The sequence below is a fragment of the Anguilla rostrata genome, chromosome 12, assembly GCF_018555375.3.
Source record: "Anguilla rostrata isolate EN2019 chromosome 12, ASM1855537v3, whole genome shotgun sequence".
In the NCBI taxonomy this organism is placed as follows: domain Eukaryota; kingdom Metazoa; phylum Chordata; class Actinopteri; order Anguilliformes; family Anguillidae; genus Anguilla; species Anguilla rostrata.
The window spans coordinates 33,662,099-33,681,057 of record NC_057944.1 but is presented as its reverse complement, the minus strand read 5'-3'; the positions used below and the strand labels follow the sequence as shown (position 1 = coordinate 33,681,057).

General features: G+C 46.7%; 1 protein-coding gene across 1 annotated transcript; it reads left to right on the top strand.

Annotated features, from left to right (window-relative positions):
- The first annotated feature begins 629 nt into the window (after positions 1-629).
- On the top strand, positions 630-18,755 carry LOC135235719 (tripartite motif-containing protein 3-like). Its single transcript, XM_064301504.1, has 12 exons — positions 630-1,090; positions 8,078-8,259; positions 10,526-10,766; positions 11,260-11,411; positions 11,776-11,956; positions 12,283-13,012; positions 13,352-13,455; positions 13,569-13,773; positions 15,283-15,483; positions 16,080-16,150; positions 16,542-16,682; positions 17,020-18,755. The coding sequence occupies exons 2-12, from the start codon at positions 8,114-8,116 to the stop codon at positions 17,170-17,172; spliced, it is 2,325 nt and encodes a 774-aa protein (XP_064157574.1). The 5' UTR covers positions 630-1,090; positions 8,078-8,113; the 3' UTR covers positions 17,173-18,755.
- Positions 18,756-18,959: the final 204 nt, after the last annotated feature.

Below are 18,959 nucleotides of genomic sequence, written 5' to 3'. Positions count from 1 at the left end.
GGCCTGAAAGGGGAGGGTGCAGGAGAGGAGGGGGGGCGGCTCGAGGGGGCAGAAACGGTTGCCTAAGGGGTGTGTGGACAGCTAGTGAAAAGCCTCTGTTCTGTTCCTCGCTCCCCGGGCCCTGCAGTCGGCAGGCAATGAAAACAACAATGGGGGCCGTCTGAAAAAAGCACCAGCTGCCTTCCGTCGCCCGTGAGTACTGCGTCTCTGCCGAGCCGCGGGCTTCTGGGGGAAAAAAAACAACGCTCCTCCTCGCCGCGAGCGACCGTGTGTTTTTTTTTACTGCTGCCGGGCGTGTGCTGCATGCGTGAGGGAGAGCGAGGGGGGGAGAGTGAGGGGGAGAGAGAGAGAGAGAGAGAGAGAGCAGCGGGCTGGGATGAAGCAGGGATGGAATGTCATTGTTACAGCAGCCCTGCGTAACGGGCTGGGGCTGAGGCTGAGACTGAGAGAGAGAGGCTAACCGCCCGCTCCCTCCTTCTCTTTTACAACCCCCCGATTTCTCCAGCGCGCGAGACAGGTGGTGCTTCCCGCGAAGGCTGAGGGTCCTTGTTTCAGTTTTTTCCGCTGGGGCCCACAGGGATTCAGGGGTGGGGGATTTTGGGAGTGCCTTTTTCCAGGCTTCCTCTGTTGTTGTTGTGTTATTTCTCTTCCTGTCAGGAGCCAGAGCTCAGTGAGGCAGGCTGTGCCCATGCCGTTAGGACCCTGAACAAACAGCTGGTTCACCCCAGACCACCGCTTTAAAGGGAAAGAGAGAGGGAGGGAGGGAGAGGGAGAGAGGGGGAGAGAGAGAGAGAGAACAGGGATAGAGCAAGAGATAGAAAATGGAGATAGAGAGACAGTGTGACAGAGAGAGAGAGCGAGAGACAGAGAGAAACACCCACTTTCCAGCAGGCAGTAACGCTCTGGGGGCACTCTGGCACGCCCTGTAAAAATAAGAGGAGTGACTGACAGACTGGGCGTCCCAAAGCTTCCTCAGAGAGAAATGAAGGGATGAAAAACGGAGGAGTAATAGACGACAGAGGAGGAGGAGGAGAGCTGGCGTGCGCGTGTGAACGCAGAGCGGGATAAGCCGTGGTGTGGACTGTAATGGGTGAGTTTTCGCGAAGGGCACCGGAAATCTGTTTGCGGTTCAGTTCTCAGGCTAATTTTCTGTGAGTCATGACCGTGGGGTTTTCAGTGGCCATGACTGTGCGGGCACATAACAAACAGGTGTGTTTGCTGAAAAGGCTTCTGCTAGCTTTACTACAATTCAGTAGCTTTGCTTGCACTTGCTAGCTTTACTGCTCTTTGCTAGCTTAGCTGCACTTTGCTAGCTTTACTGCCCTTAGCTAGCTTAGCTGTGTGTCAAATACTGCTTTCAAGGACTCTAGCCAGGATATGGTCTTATCTGGGGGTATGACTCTTTCCAAACACAGAGCAGGCATTGTCTTCTTATCTTCTCTCTTCCAGACCCATTTACACAGATTTAATGGCAGCTTTGTTTGCAGAAAGTCTGCTCCCTGGAGAAAGTTAATGGGTGTTTCCATGTAATAACTAACGAACCAGCAATGGACATTTGTTTTGTCCAGAGCTTTGGTCAGGATTATCAATGTTTGCATTTTTATTTTTATACTCTTTATGTTCTAACTATATCTTCAACGTCTTTGTTATTACATTTCTGAATGTAATAACATGAATGATTTAAAAAAAAATTTTTAACAATAATTTAATTACAGTTTAACGGAGTAAGATTATTCAGGATTTACTGTCTAGTACAGCCTGTGGTTAGGGGTGGAGCTTTCTTTGTACTGGCTAACCTGGGTATTATACACTGAATTGAGGAGTGTCTTTGCCATGTTTGACCAACACAAAGTATATATTTAGATAAAAAAAATATAGGGTTTTGTAGGACTAATTAAATCCTACTACTACTTGTCGGTCCCAGATACTGAAATTGACAGTGATATGATGTCTTTATGAAAGTTCTCTGAGAAGTCTTCTGACACGTCATACAGTTTGTTCTCAAATAAACATCAGCGGCACTGCACTGACAGCACAACTCACAATCGAGATACTGACCTGGACTAGACCCGGATAGGTCAGCACTGCGCTTGAAAGTGTATTACGCCTTGGAGCAGGACCACAGACAGTCCAAGTGCATGCTAATTACCACCCCCGGCGTACAGCCTGGCTGGTTTGGTGGCGGTGTCTGTGCTGCGTAAGAATTTCTCACAGACCAGAGGAATGCAGGCACGCATGGGGGCCAGAAGGGGCCACCGTCAGTCACAGTCGCCATGACGATCCCGTCAGGGTGGCTCACCTTATTGGACAGGAATGCTCAATGCTCTAGGAAACGGCTGAAGTTTTTTTTTTTTTCTTGTTTATTATTTTTTACCCCCCCCAGTGTTTATTCTGGTGATGCGGGAAACGGAGGTGGGGGGGGGGGGCGGTGTTCGGGGAGGGTGATATAAATATTAACAGGGACAATATTTTCATGTGTGTTTAGCTGTAGCCGCTGCTTGCAGGGGCAGAGTGTTTGAAAGGCGGTAATGAGTGATACGCACTCTTTCGCCCGGGGGGGAGGGACAGGATTATCTCTGGAGAAAAACAGGAAGGGCAGCATGCGGGCGCGGGAGCGGGTGGAGGCGGGCATCACGCGGGCGCGGGAGCGGGTGGAGGCGGGCATCACGCGGGCACGGGAGCAGGTGGCAAAGCAGGTGCCCGGCCAGGCTCTGGACGGGCGCTGATAAAGCAAAGCAGCGTCGGCACAACACCGACCGCAGAACAGACGATTAGCAGAGCGCATCCCATATGCGCCAAAAAACAAAAACCAGCGCAGTGCCCAACACAGGACTCACAGGGAGCCCTGCTGCGCGATTTCCATCAGAAACCTCTCATGCCGTCGGCGGCTCGCTTCTCCAAAGCGCTGGTTCGTAAAACCGGTGGTAATGCCACGCGGTCCGGCAGCGAATCTGGGCCAGCAGCGGACAGACACTCTACAGGGAGGCGTGTAATTGGCCTGTCTTGCATCTTTACGCCCTTATCTATTCGTTTCGTTATAAAAAAGGTTCCTTAAGTTGGGGAAGATACAGCTTGCGAATGATCAAGCTCGGCAACAGACTAGCCAGCCAGTTAGCAAACTACTGTCCTGCTTTTTTTTGCAAACATAAAGAAATTTTTTTCTTTTTTTTTTTACACGTACATTCTGTGCCCACTGCTGTCTTGCTTTTGCTTTGTGCAGGAACTACCGAGTCATCTTGCCAACACTATGCTACCGTCCCTTCAGGGAAATTATTTGGTTACAGTTTCCATGCCATTAAAACAAGTTATTGTAACAGACATATTCACAGTACACAGTACAAAAAATCTAAATCACACAAAAGACACGACTTCACGATTATAATAATTGCTTTCAGTATCTGTAAAATTGTGTTGACGCAGCTAACTGTAGTGTTACCTTTATCAGCAGTCAGTCCTGGCCAAGTATGCCAAAGACTTACATTATGTCCCTAGGGAACGTCATATTCTAAGGAAATTTATTAAAAATACGAATGTGAAACAAGGACATAGAATGAAAAATGCAAAAAAGATGTAAAAGCTGCTTCACGTGAAGGACAGGGAACCGGTCTCCCAACAGCGAGGACGTGGGTTGGATTCGCAGGCTTGTGTGCTGTTGAACTTAAACCCACCTGCTTCAGTGAACTTCCCAGCTGCAGAAACCGTCAAAGGATTAGACACCCCGTAAAATTTGTAAGTTGCTCTGCCAAAAAAACTTGCGATGTAACTGCGAGGCTAATTACTGAGGTGAACGCACTTCTGTTTCTCCTATAAAATGTTGCTCTGGATAATGAGCATCTGCTAAAAGAATGCTAAACCAAAAGAGAAAAATCACTTCAAGGCAGCAAAGTCCCCATCTTCCCACATTTACCGGAATAAAGATCCATTTAATAGAAACGTTATTAAAATAGCGTGAACAGGAGTGTCTGGCTCTCCATGTGAAGCATTCACAGCCAGCAGTATCCAATATGGTGAAACATCATGGCAGAACATTATTGCCCTTCATCAGCAAGCCGAGGTCTGAGATTTCGAGCCACGCCCCACCACGATCGAGGCCTCGTCAGTCCCCACCTTCCATACTGTTCCCTTACGGCCAGGGCCACGGCCACAATCAACAGCAACAGGAAGTCAGCCTTCCAGCTGTGAGGAGGCGGTCACATGACCAGGGTGGTCCACATCCCTCTATGACATCATCAGGCTGTTTCGCATAACACTGCCACAAAGGGCCCCCCATTCCTTCACCAGAGATTTCCCTGACGTCGTCGTCATATCCTGTGCAAACAAGGGAGCGGTTCCTTTTGACCACGCAGTGACTTCATAATTGGTCAAATCATTTGAGCGTTTAAGTTATAACATTTGCGTTCCGTTCCTTTTAAACGGGTTTTCATTAAAATGGAAATTGTGAGGGGTCTGTGATAATTAGAGTTTACAGCATTGCTGTTTGAATTTCAATGGTCGTGACCGAACCCCTACTTCAAAAGCAATCACTAGCACGCTTCATCGGCTGTGATGCTGAAACGGTCTTTTGCAGCTGAAGTACAAAAACAAGGTGAGCATCAAGGTTAGAGGAGTGTGCTTGTGGACGTAGGGCTTATCTGCGGGGCAATAGGTCTGCCCTCCTCAGTTTTACTGTCAGTGTCATGTGACGCCTAAAATAGACCTATCGGGGCTTCCAGCACGTGTCCCAGGCCTCGGAGACAGGCTCCCGGGAGCCCTGTTTCCAAGCCGTGTCGGAGAACACAGTGCCGCCTCAGAAGACAAGGCCACTTGAGCAGCAGCTGTATGCAGAGATCTTTTTTTAGATCTGCGCCTCAGAGCGCTGGCAGTTGGGGACGGACAGAGCAGAGGGCTCGGACAGCGGCGCGGGAAAGCGACGCGCAAGTCAAACGCAGCTCTTAACCGGCTGCACGGTCGACTCAAAACCTTACGAGAACACAAAACACCTCCCCGGCTCGACAGTCCTCCTCACTGTAACAAATCTCGGAGATTGTACCGCATGTATATATGTACAGATGGGTGAGAAATTAGAGGAAAGACCAACATAAATTTGGGACACCATGAGCCACCAGAACAGCTTCAATGCGCCTTGGCATAGATTCTACTGTCTCTGGAGCTCCGCTGGAGGGATGGAACAACACTCTTCCTAAAGATATTCCCTCGTTTGGTGTTTTGATGATGGTGGTGGAAAGCAGTCTAGCACGTCGGTCCAAAATCTCCCATAGGCGTTCAATTGTATATGCAATATGTATGAATGATATATTTATTATTATAATATTAGACTGTATATGTCAATATCCTATGTTACAGGATAAATTAGAAATACACTTTTGAAGACACATGCAGTGAATATAATCTAGAAGGATAACAGCTAATTAATTGCTGAATTATCATGTAAATTATAATATACTAAAATTATAATATACTAATATTAGCCAATTGTATCATATCCCTTGCATATGTTTTATTGTTTAATATGGGTATTACAGTGATATACAGTACAGTTCTATGGATATAGATGGATAATGCAACCATGTGTTAGTAACAGATGTAATAGTGATTTAGCCATGATATATAGGCAGTGAATATCTTTGATTTTTCTCTATGTGTGGAAAGAATTTTGTAGGTTTTAAAAAACAGAGTAATGGTGTGGGGTTTTGTTTGACGTTACTGTTGTCTCAATGTTTAGTCTGATGATGTCCTAAATGCAGCGTCCTGCGTGGACCCCAGGAAGAATAGCTGCTGCTTCTGCTGGAGTTAATGGGGATCCTAACAAATGAAATGGAATGAAATGGAATGGAATATGACCCAGACAGCGAGACGGAAAATGAAAAGGGCGGCAGAGGAAGGGCGTATGAGAAAGCGCGCGTTCAGCCGGCTAAAACACGACGTCTGGTCTGCTGGCTGAGCTGGCCGTTAAACGCGCGGCAGACGAACCCAACCGAACGGCTGCTGCGAACGCATGCGCAGACGCAGGACTGCGCGCACGCCGGCCGAATGAATAATAAATCTCCTCCTGACCCGCTGATGGAGGGCTGCACTGGCGCTCGCATCATCATCATCATCATCGTCGCAGCCGGCGCGGCCATTACACGCGCACGCCTTTACTTCCTTTTCCCCTGTATCTTTCCCCCGCCGAAAGCAATGATGTCATCCGCTGATCCAGAGCAGCGTGTGGCAGTTGTAAAAAATCTATTTCATGTAGGCTACATGGTCTTGACAACAGACACAATTTCAAACTCCCTTTCGTTTTTTTGTTTTTTTTAAGTCACGCGTTTCCGGAGAAGCATAGAGCAGTGCTGAATTACTGCTGTGTCTCACTGATTTATGTGGTTGCAACAACCAAGCAGCAAAATTATGCCTCCCTACTTGTCATCTGAACTGCTGGTAGGTGTGTACTTCCTTACTGCTCTATCCACCTCCTCACTCACTCTGTGCCACCATAATATTCACTGCTGCTTACTGCATGCCTACTGTAGCCTACCGTAAACACAGCATTAGAGTACATATTACATTACAAGCATTAAGGCTCTAATCCAGAGTGACCTCCAACATACAACCCGTTGCCATATTTAAATATTATCCTTATCCATTTACACAGTTCGAGGTTAGGTAGCTTGCGCCGTAGATTATCTGGAAATCAAACCCACAACCTTTTGGGTGCAAGCCCAGTTCGCTAACCACTATACTACACAGAAGCCTAGCACAAACTCAAGACAGCGATGGTGGTAGTGTTTTCTTTTTTTTTTTTTTCTTTTTCAAGAAGAGAATGTTGTTTTCGTCTGGTTGCTGAAAGCCTCATTCTTAACCCAGCAGAAGTGGAAAAACAGACAGGAATTTGCAACAAATGTGAGGCCTCTGGCACCTCAGCGGTCCCAACCGTCAGTGAAAATCATTCCCCGAAAAAAAAGCACTTGAGCGGGGAGCGTTGACACCCGCAGGTCCACGCTTGTTGAAGTACGCCGTGTAGGGCCTTGGCGTGGGGTTTCTCTGAGCTCCGAGTGTGTGGCTAAAGAGCATTCTGCCACTGCCACCTACATTTACCGAGTCATTTCAGCGCCTCTTACAATGCGTATTGTGTCTTTTGTGTTTTATTTGAAACCTAGGCTATATCAAATACAGAACACTGTTCACCAAGGACCCCTCTATGTATCTATAAGCTATCTAGACCATTTTCAGAGCTGGAATGTGAATTATTCTCCACACGTGCCTAAATAAATATACAGGCTAATGCATACACATACAGGATATATCACTAGGACTGTCAAGTTGGTGTCTCCGAAGCAGGAAGCATTTGCTCTCTGAGCCTCCTGGTCAGAAACTGAATCCTGACCAAGCCAGACCCCGACAGACGGGGAGGGTCTCAGATGGAAGACTTGATGCATAAGAGCGAACACCCTGGCTGATTTAGAAACCCACTGCCCACTCGCAGCAGCAGCAGCGCTGGAAGCACACAGTGACTGCAGATCCGCAGGATGCATGTGCTCTGGGCACTCTCGCAGGGTGTCCTGAATCGATGATGCTGCGGCAACACAGCTTCGCTGCGTAAGGAACGCTTTGTGTTCGAAATGCAGTATAGCCTACATGCAGACCTTCACTCCGTGCCAAGAGGCAGCGCTTAAGGGGAGAGGGAAATCACCCAGGATCACCCAGATGACTGTGTGCGTTTGGTGCCCTATGCCTGATGAACGTGTAAAGAAGACTTTGTGGCTCTAATGCTTAATGGCGAGAGCCATGTTCCCGATTATGGAGATGACGTTAAACTGAAGCCCTCGATGGCCACAGTTTAGACAGGTTTTTGACATGCTTCAACACTCGCATGCCTTATTCAAGCTGTTGATTGGCTAATGAGTCCAAATATCTTGCTCTCTCCCTCCCTCTCTCTCCCTCCCACTCGCCATCTCTCTTTCTCTCCCACATCTCTCTTTCTCTCTTTCTCCCTCCTTCTTGTCATCTCTCTCTTCCTCCCTCCCTCTCACATCCATCTCCCTCTCTTTCCTCCCTCCCTCTCCCTCTCCCCCTCCCTCTCTCCCTCTCTCTGCAGGTTAGCTGGTGCCTGTGCCCCAGGCGCCCTCTGTGAATGTCTCTCACCATGGCCAAGCACGAGTCCAGCAACAGCAGCCCCGTGGTGCGGCAGATCGACAAGCAGTTCCTGGTCTGCAGCATCTGCCTGGACCACTACCACAACCCCAAAGTCCTGCCCTGCCTGCACACCTTCTGCGAGAGGTATCGAGCGCTCTCTACTAGGCTAGGCTTCAAACCTCACCTCCCCGTCCCCTAATCTCTTAAAAGGGCATGCCTAAGGGGGGGCCTAAATTATTTTACACCATTTATCGTCAGAAGGCCCGATTTTAGACGACTTACACATTTACATTCTGTCCATACAGCTGGATATTTACTGAAGCAATTCAGGTTAAGTACCTGGCCCCAGGGTACGACTGTTACACCATGCAGGGAAGGAGTTAGACAGCATAAAACTGCCCTTCAATGACAACGTTTCCAAACCGACTTCCCAATTTCCAACACTTCACTTTGGGCGCAGGGGAACAGAATGGCTTCTGTGTATATAAGCACTGCATCTATGCGCTGGCAGTGCTCGTGAAAGCTTGTGACTGCAATGTCTGACTGCTGCACTATGATCACCTTTTGTTCCATCTTTGGTTTTTGAATTATGTATGCCTTTTTGCTCAGACAACTCTTCGCTCTCTAAAAAAAAAAAATGTAATGCCTTATGCCTTTTCTTTGTTCTGCGGCAGTCTGTGGACAGGCTCCAGTTAATCGGTGTGAAAACCATCAACTGGCATTTTGCGCCAGACACCAATTAATTTGGTGAATCATTTGTGTAATAAACGGATTAGCTTACTTACTTACTGGCATGCTGTTCCCAAACCTAGTTATATGATGCGTCATGGCTGCACCGAACGTTTTATTATGCAGGGAAGAGAGAGAAGCCAGAGCAGACGACAATTTACATTTTAGTCATTCGGGCAGGCGCTCTCAATCACGGTGACTCACAAAACGCGCATTTAACGCGGTAAACAAACACCACAAGAGCTAGCAATAGCACGAGCCCAAGCCGCTTAACCTCAAGTTCAAGTCGAGTCTCAAGTTACCAGTGTTGAAATCTGATCAGGTCCAAGTCACCAATTCTCAAGTTTGAATCAAGAAGTCCCGAATGGGGCAAATGGGGATCACATTTCGCGGCTCTCACTAACAATGATGAAAAATTCAAATTTTATATTACAAAAGAAACAAAAGGGGCATTGAATCCAAATTATATATATATTTCCTTCTTAGTGACTGGATTGGATAGTACTGTCAGTAAGAGAGGGGTATGCGTGGGATTAAATATTCAAGTGGTTTCAGTTTCAGTAAAAAAAAACTTTCATTGTAACAACACAACACAGAAGGAGCAGGCAGGAATTTCATAATGCCTATTCAGTATTGCATTTTTTAAATACATGAGATTAGAAAGGACAGACGAGGTCAACAATTGTAGAGCATTTAGTCAGATGGCCGTATGTTTAGTAGGCTAATTCTATGCAACAGAAATGATTGAGTAAACTCGTGGCAGAAGTGCAATATCTTGCAATGTATAAAACAGTCAGTAGGATGTCACAATTCCGCGTAAACTCATTTTTATCAACAATACGTTCATTGAATGCTGACGTAATATTGTAATCACAATATTTCATGATGTTTTTGCTGGAAATAATACTAATACCGCTTGCTAGCAAGCTGACTGGTCTAACGTTAGCATGAGCAGATACATGAACCGAGGCAGACTGGATTAGTAAAGTTATGGGCAACTACTGTAACGTTAGCTGGCTTGGCTGGCTGGTCTGGCTAAACGATTTTGGTTCAATCCAAACTGATTTTGCTTACCTCTCTTGATGAATGCGGACCAGGTATCTCGGAAAAGTTTATGTTGTCCCACATTTCTCCTCATTTTCATATTTGCAGATGGCAAATGGTCCCGACGTTTTGTCTCCATTGTGTAATTTGCAAACGCTGTTTGCGTTATTCTTGATCTTGCCACAGAAACTTTATGTTGACCAAATGCACGCGACAGTCGCGACTACAGCCATTGACCAAACGTCTGACGTCACTGACCCAGTTGCGTAATAAAATGTTGATCAGGGAAGATACCATTGAAGCCGATTCGTTATCTTATCATTTATAATTTAAACCGGTTGATTTAAAATCACATATTGTGTTACACAATTAGCCGCTCAGACACACGTATAATGGAATCTGTTTGATACTGCAAGTTCAAGTCACTTGACTGAAAGTCCAGGTCCAAGTAAAAATGGTGAAAAAAGTCACGCATCATGAAAATCGTACATTCTCAGTTTTTGTTTGCGGGGACAGTAGGGGATACAGTGTAGTACATCTTTCTGCTTTATATTGTTTTGCATAATAAGAAATATCTCTGTCTCTTTTCTTTTTGTTCCTCTCCCCTCTCTCCTCCTTCCTCTGTCCGCCGTTGCAGGTGCCTACAGAACTACATTCCCCCGCAGTCCCTGACGCTGTCGTGCCCCGTGTGCCGACAGACCTCCATTCTGCCGGAGAAGGGCGTGGCCGCACTCCAGAACAACTTCTTCATCACCAACCTGATGGAGGTGCTCCAGCGGGGTCCAGAGTGCGCCCGTCCCGAGGCCTGCAGTGTCCTGGAGTCCGTCAGCGCTGCTGTGGCCGGGACACCGCTCTGCTGTCCCAACCACGAGGGCAAGGTACGTCGCCGGAACCCTCACTGTAACCTCCATGTGAGTGGCCACCCTGTCCCTGTGGGTGAATCAGTAAGCTTCTGCTGCAGTGCGACGTTTGAAACCATTTTTTTTCCTGAAAGAAATTAGTCAGAAATGAAAGAGACCCCACTTCTCGTAACATTTGTAGCAGGTAACAGGTAAAGCAGCTCTCTCAGTGTCCAGCCTTTGGCTTGTCATGAGCTGAATTTCAATGCTACAGTTTTTCGCAGAACAATGGACTCAGACAGATCCAGCAAAAAAAATCAGGTTGTATGTTACAGGGGTCTTAGCTTGTGCTGCATTGTATTTGGAGTACCCGTACAAATCTCAGTTAATACATTGCAGTAAAAGGAGCCAAAGTTTTATTTTGCCACAGCTATTCTCAGTGAAAATCTAAATTTTTTGGTGCAATGTGGCCCCACCTTTCCTGAGTGGAGCAGTCATATCTTTTTTTCCTGCTCCCTGGCGCCCCCTGCAGGTGATGGAGTTCTACTGCGAGTCATGCGAGACGGCCATGTGTCTGGAGTGCACAGAGGGAGAGCACAGGGAGCACGTGACCGTCCCTCTACGGGACGTCCTGGAGCAGCACAAAGCCGCGCTGAAGAACCAGCTTGATGCCATCCGTGGCAGGTACAACCACCAGGAAATATTACCCACCTGGCACAGCCATTTCTAATTTCAGATTTTTTATATCAGAACTTAATTTTCAGCATGTGGAACACCTTGAGGTGTGCAAGTCAAGGCTCAACACAGTACTGAATACTTTTTAAGATTGTGGGTAAATGACAGTCATAGTGAGGCTGAGTGGATTTTTCTCCTAATTATATATTCTTGTGTTGTTAGTGAGCTGGTCACTGAATGCATATGACTGAATGTGACCCTTGCTTGGGGCGATATTGCTATTATTAGCACATGTTTTGCAGTGTGTTCCCCCCATGTGGACTGACCCTGACCCTTGTCTCTCACCCCCACACCCCCCCCCCCCCTTTCCCAGACTCCCCCAGCTGACGGCGGCCATCGAGCTGGTGAGCGAGATCTCCAAGCAGCTGACGGAGCGCAAGAACGAGGCGGTGAGCGAGATCAACTGCACCTTCGAGGAGCTGGAGCGGGCGCTGAACCTGCGCAAGAGCGCCCTCATCACCGACCTGGAGAGCATCTGCAACGCCAAGCAGAAGGTTCCGCCTCCGCCCCCCCCCCCTCCTTATTTCCCAGAATTCCCTGCCCTTGCATCACACGGAAACATGTGTAGGAGGGCACTGGTTCTTAAACTTTTTAATGCTGGGACCCAAATTAGAAATGTAAAAAGCAAAACCTTTGCATCGCAAAAATACAATTAGAAAATACATTAGAAAATAAAGCCTTATGATTTTTTTAATGGCTTTTCCCTTTCCATCCTCCCTAATTTTCCTATGCTGTGTTATGTTATAAACTGCTTTAATATACATGGATTAAATCTAATATGAATCTGTGAATCACTGCTCTGTTAACGTGTGGTCCCCAGGTGCTGCAGGCCCAGCTGGCCTCCCTGCTCCAGGGGAAGGAGCACATCCAGAGCAGCTGCAGCTTCACGGAGCAGGCCCTGGACCACGGCAGCGCCACCGAGGTGCTGCTGGTGCAGAAGCAGATGAGCGAGCGGGTCAGCGCCCTGGCCCGCCACGACTTCCCCGAGCAGCCGCACGAGAACGGCCACCTGGACTGCCTGGTGGAGACGGAGGGCCTGCGCCGCTCCATCCAGAACCTGGGCGTCCTGCTGACCACGGGCGCCGTGGGCCACACCAGCGTGGCCACGGGCGAGGGGCTCCGGCACGCCCTGGTGGGCCAGCACACGTCCGTCACCGTCACCACCAAGGACAAGGGCGGCGAGCTGGTGCGGACGGGCAACGCCGCGCTCCGCGCCGAGATCTCGGGCCCCGACGGGGCGCGGGCCGACGCCGAGGTGACGGACAACAAGAACGGGACGTACGAGGTGGGGTACACGCTGCGCTCCGAGGGCGAGTTCTCCTTCGCCCTGCTGCTCTACGGGCAGCCCGTGCGGGGCAGCCCCTTCCGCCTGCGGGCCGTCAAGCCCTCCGACGTGCCCCAGTCCCCCGACGACGTCAAGCGCAGGGTGAAGTCGCCCAGCGGGGGCGGGGGCCACGTCCGGCAGAAGGCCGTCAGGCGCCCCTCCAGCATGTACAGCACCAGCAAGAAGAAGGAGAACCCCATCGAGGACGAGCTCATCTACAGAGTCGGTGCGTTCGGTCCAGCGGTCTCCAACCCTGGTCCCGGAGAGCTACAGGGTCTGCTGGTTTTCATAGTGGCTCTGCACTTCACGAATCAATTAGAGCAGTTGATTACACAGTTAACTCAACTCACCTGGTGTCTTGGGTCTCAATTGGGTGCCGATTTTAAGGTGAAAACAAAAACCAGGAGACCCCGTAGCTCTCCAGGACCAGGGTTGGAGACCACTGGTTTAGTCAGTCCGTCGTATACACAAGCAGGCCCCACCTCTCCTGGAGCCACTGCAGCGATGTCATAATGCCCCTGCAATGATGTCATAATACCCCTGTGTCCTTTCTTCATTCTCACAGGCTCACGTGGGCGGGAGAGGGGGGAGTTCACCAATCTGCAGGGTATTTCTGCCTCCAGCAATGGCAGGATCGTGGTGGCAGACAGTAACAATCAATGTATCCAGGTAAGAGCCTTACGATTTGCAGGTGCGCCTCAGTTACTGTGGTAATGAATGGCCAATTAACACCAATGAGTATTTATTATTTTAATAATTTTCTAAACTGTCATCCAACACAGGTCTTCTCCAATGATGGACTATTCAAACTTAGGTTTGGGGTCAGAGGTCGTTCGCCTGGCCAGCTCCAGCGCCCCACAGGCGTCACCGTGGATATGAACGGTGACATCATCGTGGCCGACTACGACAACAGATGGGTCAGCATCTTCACTTCAGACGGCAAGTTCAAGGTGAGCTTGCTCATAACTGTCAGTCATTCAAATAATCCTTGAGGAATAACCAATCTCCTGCAGTCCTCGAGCACGCTGCCAATCAAAGTTAGATTAGCAAGTAGTAAGTAGTAAACTTTATTTATATAGCACCTTTCAAGTTCACAAAGTGCTTCACGGAGGCATAAAATGAGTAAAATAAATAAGTTAAATAAATAAATATTAAATAAAAATAATAAAAACAGACATAAAAAGAAAGCAGAGCCACAACGATACAAACTTTGACAATCTTTTCTGTAACATTATCGCGGGCCTATACGAAGCAAGGTGTACTGCTCAAGGACAGAACGGCATGTCCTGTACGAAAAGAACCTGACTGGTCTCATAGTCCAGTCCACACTGGGGCACACGTTCGGAAGGGCGAGGGGACTTCCGCAGCGCGCCATGTCTGACAAGGTATGGACGGCCGGGAAAAAGGTTGCCAAGTTCGACGAAATCAACCCGCAGGCGGAAGTAAACGAGGATGCTGCTAAATTAAATTCACGATATCGTATGGCGATCGGATATGCATCAGCAATAATGTGTAACCGGTGGACTAGTCTATCTTGATTTTTCTGTCAGATCTATGTAATGATAATCTTTGCGCTGGCTTCCACAAGCTACATAGCATGGTACTGGATTTGCTTTGGGAATTTGGGATCTCTGTAAATGAAATAAGAGAGAAATACAATACAAGGAAAGGAACAGTGCGGATATTGTATAATCTGTTATTGAATAGAACCATGAAATGGGGCCAGATTTACCCAGGCTTCAGTTCCAGTGTTGAAAGGGACGACACTGTCAACTGTCATCTGGTGTCAACTGTCATCTGGTGCTGGTGTCAACTGTCATCTGGTGCAACTGTTTTTACTTTCTTCCATTATTGTCCCATCCCGCTCGTTGATCCTGTCCCGTTCGTTATTTAATTTTTGAGGGAATCGGTTTAGCTCTAAACCGCTTTGATGTCCTGTGGGTCCTGATGGCAGATTAATCTGTACGGGGAACCGTTTGCTTTGCGTTCCCATGACTACAGGCAGCGGAACTCTTGTTCTGCTTGTAGCCAAAAAGCAAATGCTCGTACCACACAGATGTGTCTACAGGGTTTATAGCTCGCTGGTGGATAAAAGGTTTAATTTGGCAGAAGGCTAAATCTCTTTATCCATAGTCCATGCTGTGGTGTTGATGGAGTTTGAGGGATGGATATTTGGGTGTGCTCAGTCCATTGGTCAGGGCAGAGTGTTGTAGCTCAAATATTGCCCATCCTGGGAAATCCTGATGGCATGCTTCCGTCTACAGCTGGTGAACAGCATCACTTAACCCATCCTGTGAATCTGTACTGCCAAATGCTTTCTGATCATTTCCAGCTGTCTCTGTACTACGACCTATGATGTGTTATCCAGGACTTTCAGTGTTATGCATGTGGGGGTTAGCAGGGCATGGTGGAGGAGCATGTTTTGTGTGTAAGGAACCAGCTTAGACTACTGGCAGTGTCATGCAGCGCATGATTGGTCAGAGGTTGGCCAATGAGGGAGCTGGTTTCGCCCACCTCTGCAAAGGCTGCATTTTCAACAAAATGGACATAGGAAGTGGGGTTCCTATGAAAAAGAGCTTGGGGCTTTTTTTGGTCCTTTGTCTTTCATTTCTGACTTTTCCTTTTCATTTCTTTTAGAAAAAAGTGGTGCAAACATTGCACTGGAGCAAAAGCTTAGTAAATCTGGCCCAGCGTTCAGTAAGTATTGCGTGTGCCAAGTTTTACTAACGTGTTAGATATCGATTGTTCAGTTTATTCAAATCAGACTCTTTTTACAGACATTAAATTCATGAAGGATCTGCACTATATTTAAATAATGATGGTAAAGATTTGGCTTAATTCAGCTTAAAAACACATTATTAATAAAACTTCAATTCAATTAAAATGTTCAAAAAAACACCAAATAACTATTTAAAAAAAATGTGTGGATCTTTTATGAATGTACTGATCAATATATTTTTACATCTATACATGTCTGTTTTGAAAACAATAAAGAAAAGTAAAAATAAACACATTACCACTGACATTAAAATGTTTATGTTATTGGTCTGGATATTAGTCTTGAACATTATTTTTTGGTAAAAAAAAAATGAAAACGTATGAGTAAAGCAACTAGAATATACTGCCGCAGGTAACCTAGGCCACCACTTTCCAGTTTGGTGGTATAGAGAGTTTGGGGGAATGGCTAACCTTCTTTTCTCAGACTGAATGAGTCTCTCTTCTCTCTCTCTCTCTCTCTCTCTCTCTCTATCTCTTTCCCTCCCCCCATCTCTCACTCACTGCTCTGTCTCAAGGTCCACACTTTGTAGCTGTAAATAACAAGAATGAAATAGTGGTGACAGACTTCCACAACCACTCCGTTAAGGTAAGGCCAGAGCGAGCCGTTCCCCTTACCTAACGCGTGTGCGGTTACGACATCATCTCCAGTGTTGGGTTTCTGAGTTGTGTGCTCACCGCTGTCCTCTCCAGCCTGTTTGTACTCACTCTTGCAGAGCTTTCAGTCATATTCTGTATGACTCACTGGGTCGAATGGTGTCATATCCCAGTGAGCAACAGTTCTGACAACCCCAACACAGCTCAGGTTTTTTACCCGGATACTAGTCTGGCTACACCCTAGTCAGTTAGAAAACTTTCACTTTTCAACCAAATGTAGCCAGGTTTCACTGACCTCTCACCGCAAAAATGTTCACTGGGATGAGAGCATGATTTCCCCCCGGCCGTTAAGTGACCCCTGCCTGCTCGCCTCGTGTCCCTAGGTGTACAGCGCTGACGGAGAGTTCCTGTTCAAATTCGGCTCTCACGGAGAGGGCAACGGTCAGTTCAACGCCCCCACGGGCGTGGCCGTGGACGCCAACGGCAACATCATCGTCGCCGACTGGGGCAACAGCCGAATACAGGTGCGGGGGCCGTGGTCGTAATCTTTCATTCTTGTCCCGAACCCGAGATGTTCTATCCTCAGAGCGTTCAAAAAGGGGGAAATCTCAAGGTTGTTTTGGGAAAGCCTGTGAGGTTAAGTCCAGTTCCAGCATGTTTAGCCCCCGATTTGTTACAGGTCAAGTAGTGCAGATGGCAGACGGAGAAATCATAATCGACCATTCAGCTCATAAGCAAAGCACATCCCCTGGAGCTCTACTGACAGACGTGTCTCACGTCATTACTGCTGTAGGGCAACGAGCCTGAAAAAAACGAGGCTAGTTTTTTTTTTCCATGTGCTTCCCTGTGTTCGCCTTCCAGGTGTTCGACAGCTCCGGGTCCTTCCTGTCCTACATAAACACGACGGCGGACCCCCTGTACGGGCCCCAGGGCCTGGCCCTGACGTCGGACGGACACGTGGCCGTGGCCGACTCTGGGAACCACTGCTTTAAGGTGTACCGCTACCTGCAGTAAGACCTCGGAGGATGAGGAGGAGGAGAGGAAACGGGAAGTAAAAACACACAGGGTTCAAAACATTCTCAATGTTTTCCGCTTTAACCATTTCGACTCGACTCATCAGACGGACTGTAAGATACTTGTACCTTTCACCCTTTCCAAGCTCTCCTGGAAAACAAGAAACAAACAAACAAACAAACGAAAAAAAAAACGTTCTGTGATGTTTTTCTACTGTATCGTTTGGAAGCAAACCCACTTTGAGCCGAAGGACTTTCCATTAAATAAAAATGAGAAAATAATGAAAGTATATCAGGAACTCGACTAGAGGGATAAAACAGTAAGCGTGTGTATATATATATATATATATATTTTATATAAAACATACATATATATATATATATTCAAAGTGATTAACCGCACCTAGTGTGGACAAAGAAGAACATCGAAAGGCATAAGACGGAACGTCGTGGAGCAAAAACAGTTTTCCAAATGCATGAAGTTGTAGCTTATCGGAACCACAGCTGAGACAAAGTATGTTTGTAAACTGGTCGCTTTTCCTGGCAGTAAATGCCTGAAGAAAAGTGGATGACTCATACCTCTCTTTTAACTCTGAGTGCAGTATTGAGACTGAATCTTTCTTTATTTGGTCATTCGTTGTAACAGCAGATTTTATCCATGACGAAGTAAGCCATCTTGAACATGACTTCAAACACACCATCTTGTGCATTTAATTTTGTTGTATATTTATTCTTGTAAACACATATCTGTATATCCTGTAAATGGACATGTTCTTTGAAGCTGCATTTATGTTATAAAACTTATGGGCCTAATTGAGTAACTCACAGTTCAGATAACTAGCATTTCAGCATTTGTAACAAGTGTGTAGGTCAAGATTGAAATCGTGTGGGTTTGAACCTGGACATATAAGCCCAAGCTTATGAAATGAAGTGTGCAGTATTTAATGCAAATAGCTATAGCACAATGACTCACTTTTTATGTGCTCTTTTTAAGACAAAAAGGAAAAAGTACAAAAAACAAGAAGTTACTTCTTAATTTATTTTATTTTTTACGTGATTTTATCTTTTACAGATTATTTTTTTAATTTTATGCATTTGTTTTCGTTTCCGCCAAAATTCGGGTGCAGGCCTTGACGTTATATTGTATCTACTCTGTCTGTGGAACACCCTGATATAGTCAGCAACTAATGACAAAAACGAAAAATTTCTTTGTATCTTTTTTTTTTTGCCAAAAAGCATAAATTGGTTACTGTTGCCATTTACTGAGAAGGTGTAGCTCATAAACTTATGTATATTGATCTTATATATGCTATATCTATATAGCATCATTGCTATTATTATGGCAGATAATTAAAATTTCTCACTTGCGTTACTTTAAGGAATTTAGAATGAATGCAGCACAATGCTAAGTTGTTCTTATAACCAACCCACGGGCTCAAATGTGGAATGTGTTATGTTTCACCAACCTCTCCTCTGACGGACTCTCTCCTGATAATATCACAGGTTCAGAAAACAGTATTTGCAGTTACATCATCACAGTCAGTCCTGCTGTGCCTTGTTTAAAAGTTGTGAACGATGGGGGGGGGGGAAACTGACAGCCATTTTGGCATTCTTCGGTTCAGAAGGGTCACTGTCATTGCATGTTGAAGACTCTCATTTAGAATAGTGAATTGAATCCTGTGTAGGCTACAACAGTCATGCAACCCTTATAGGTTAGGCCACCTCAGTCCAGTGTGAATTCACATCACCTCATTTGTTAACTCTTTGACCTTCCTGAATCTAAAAGAG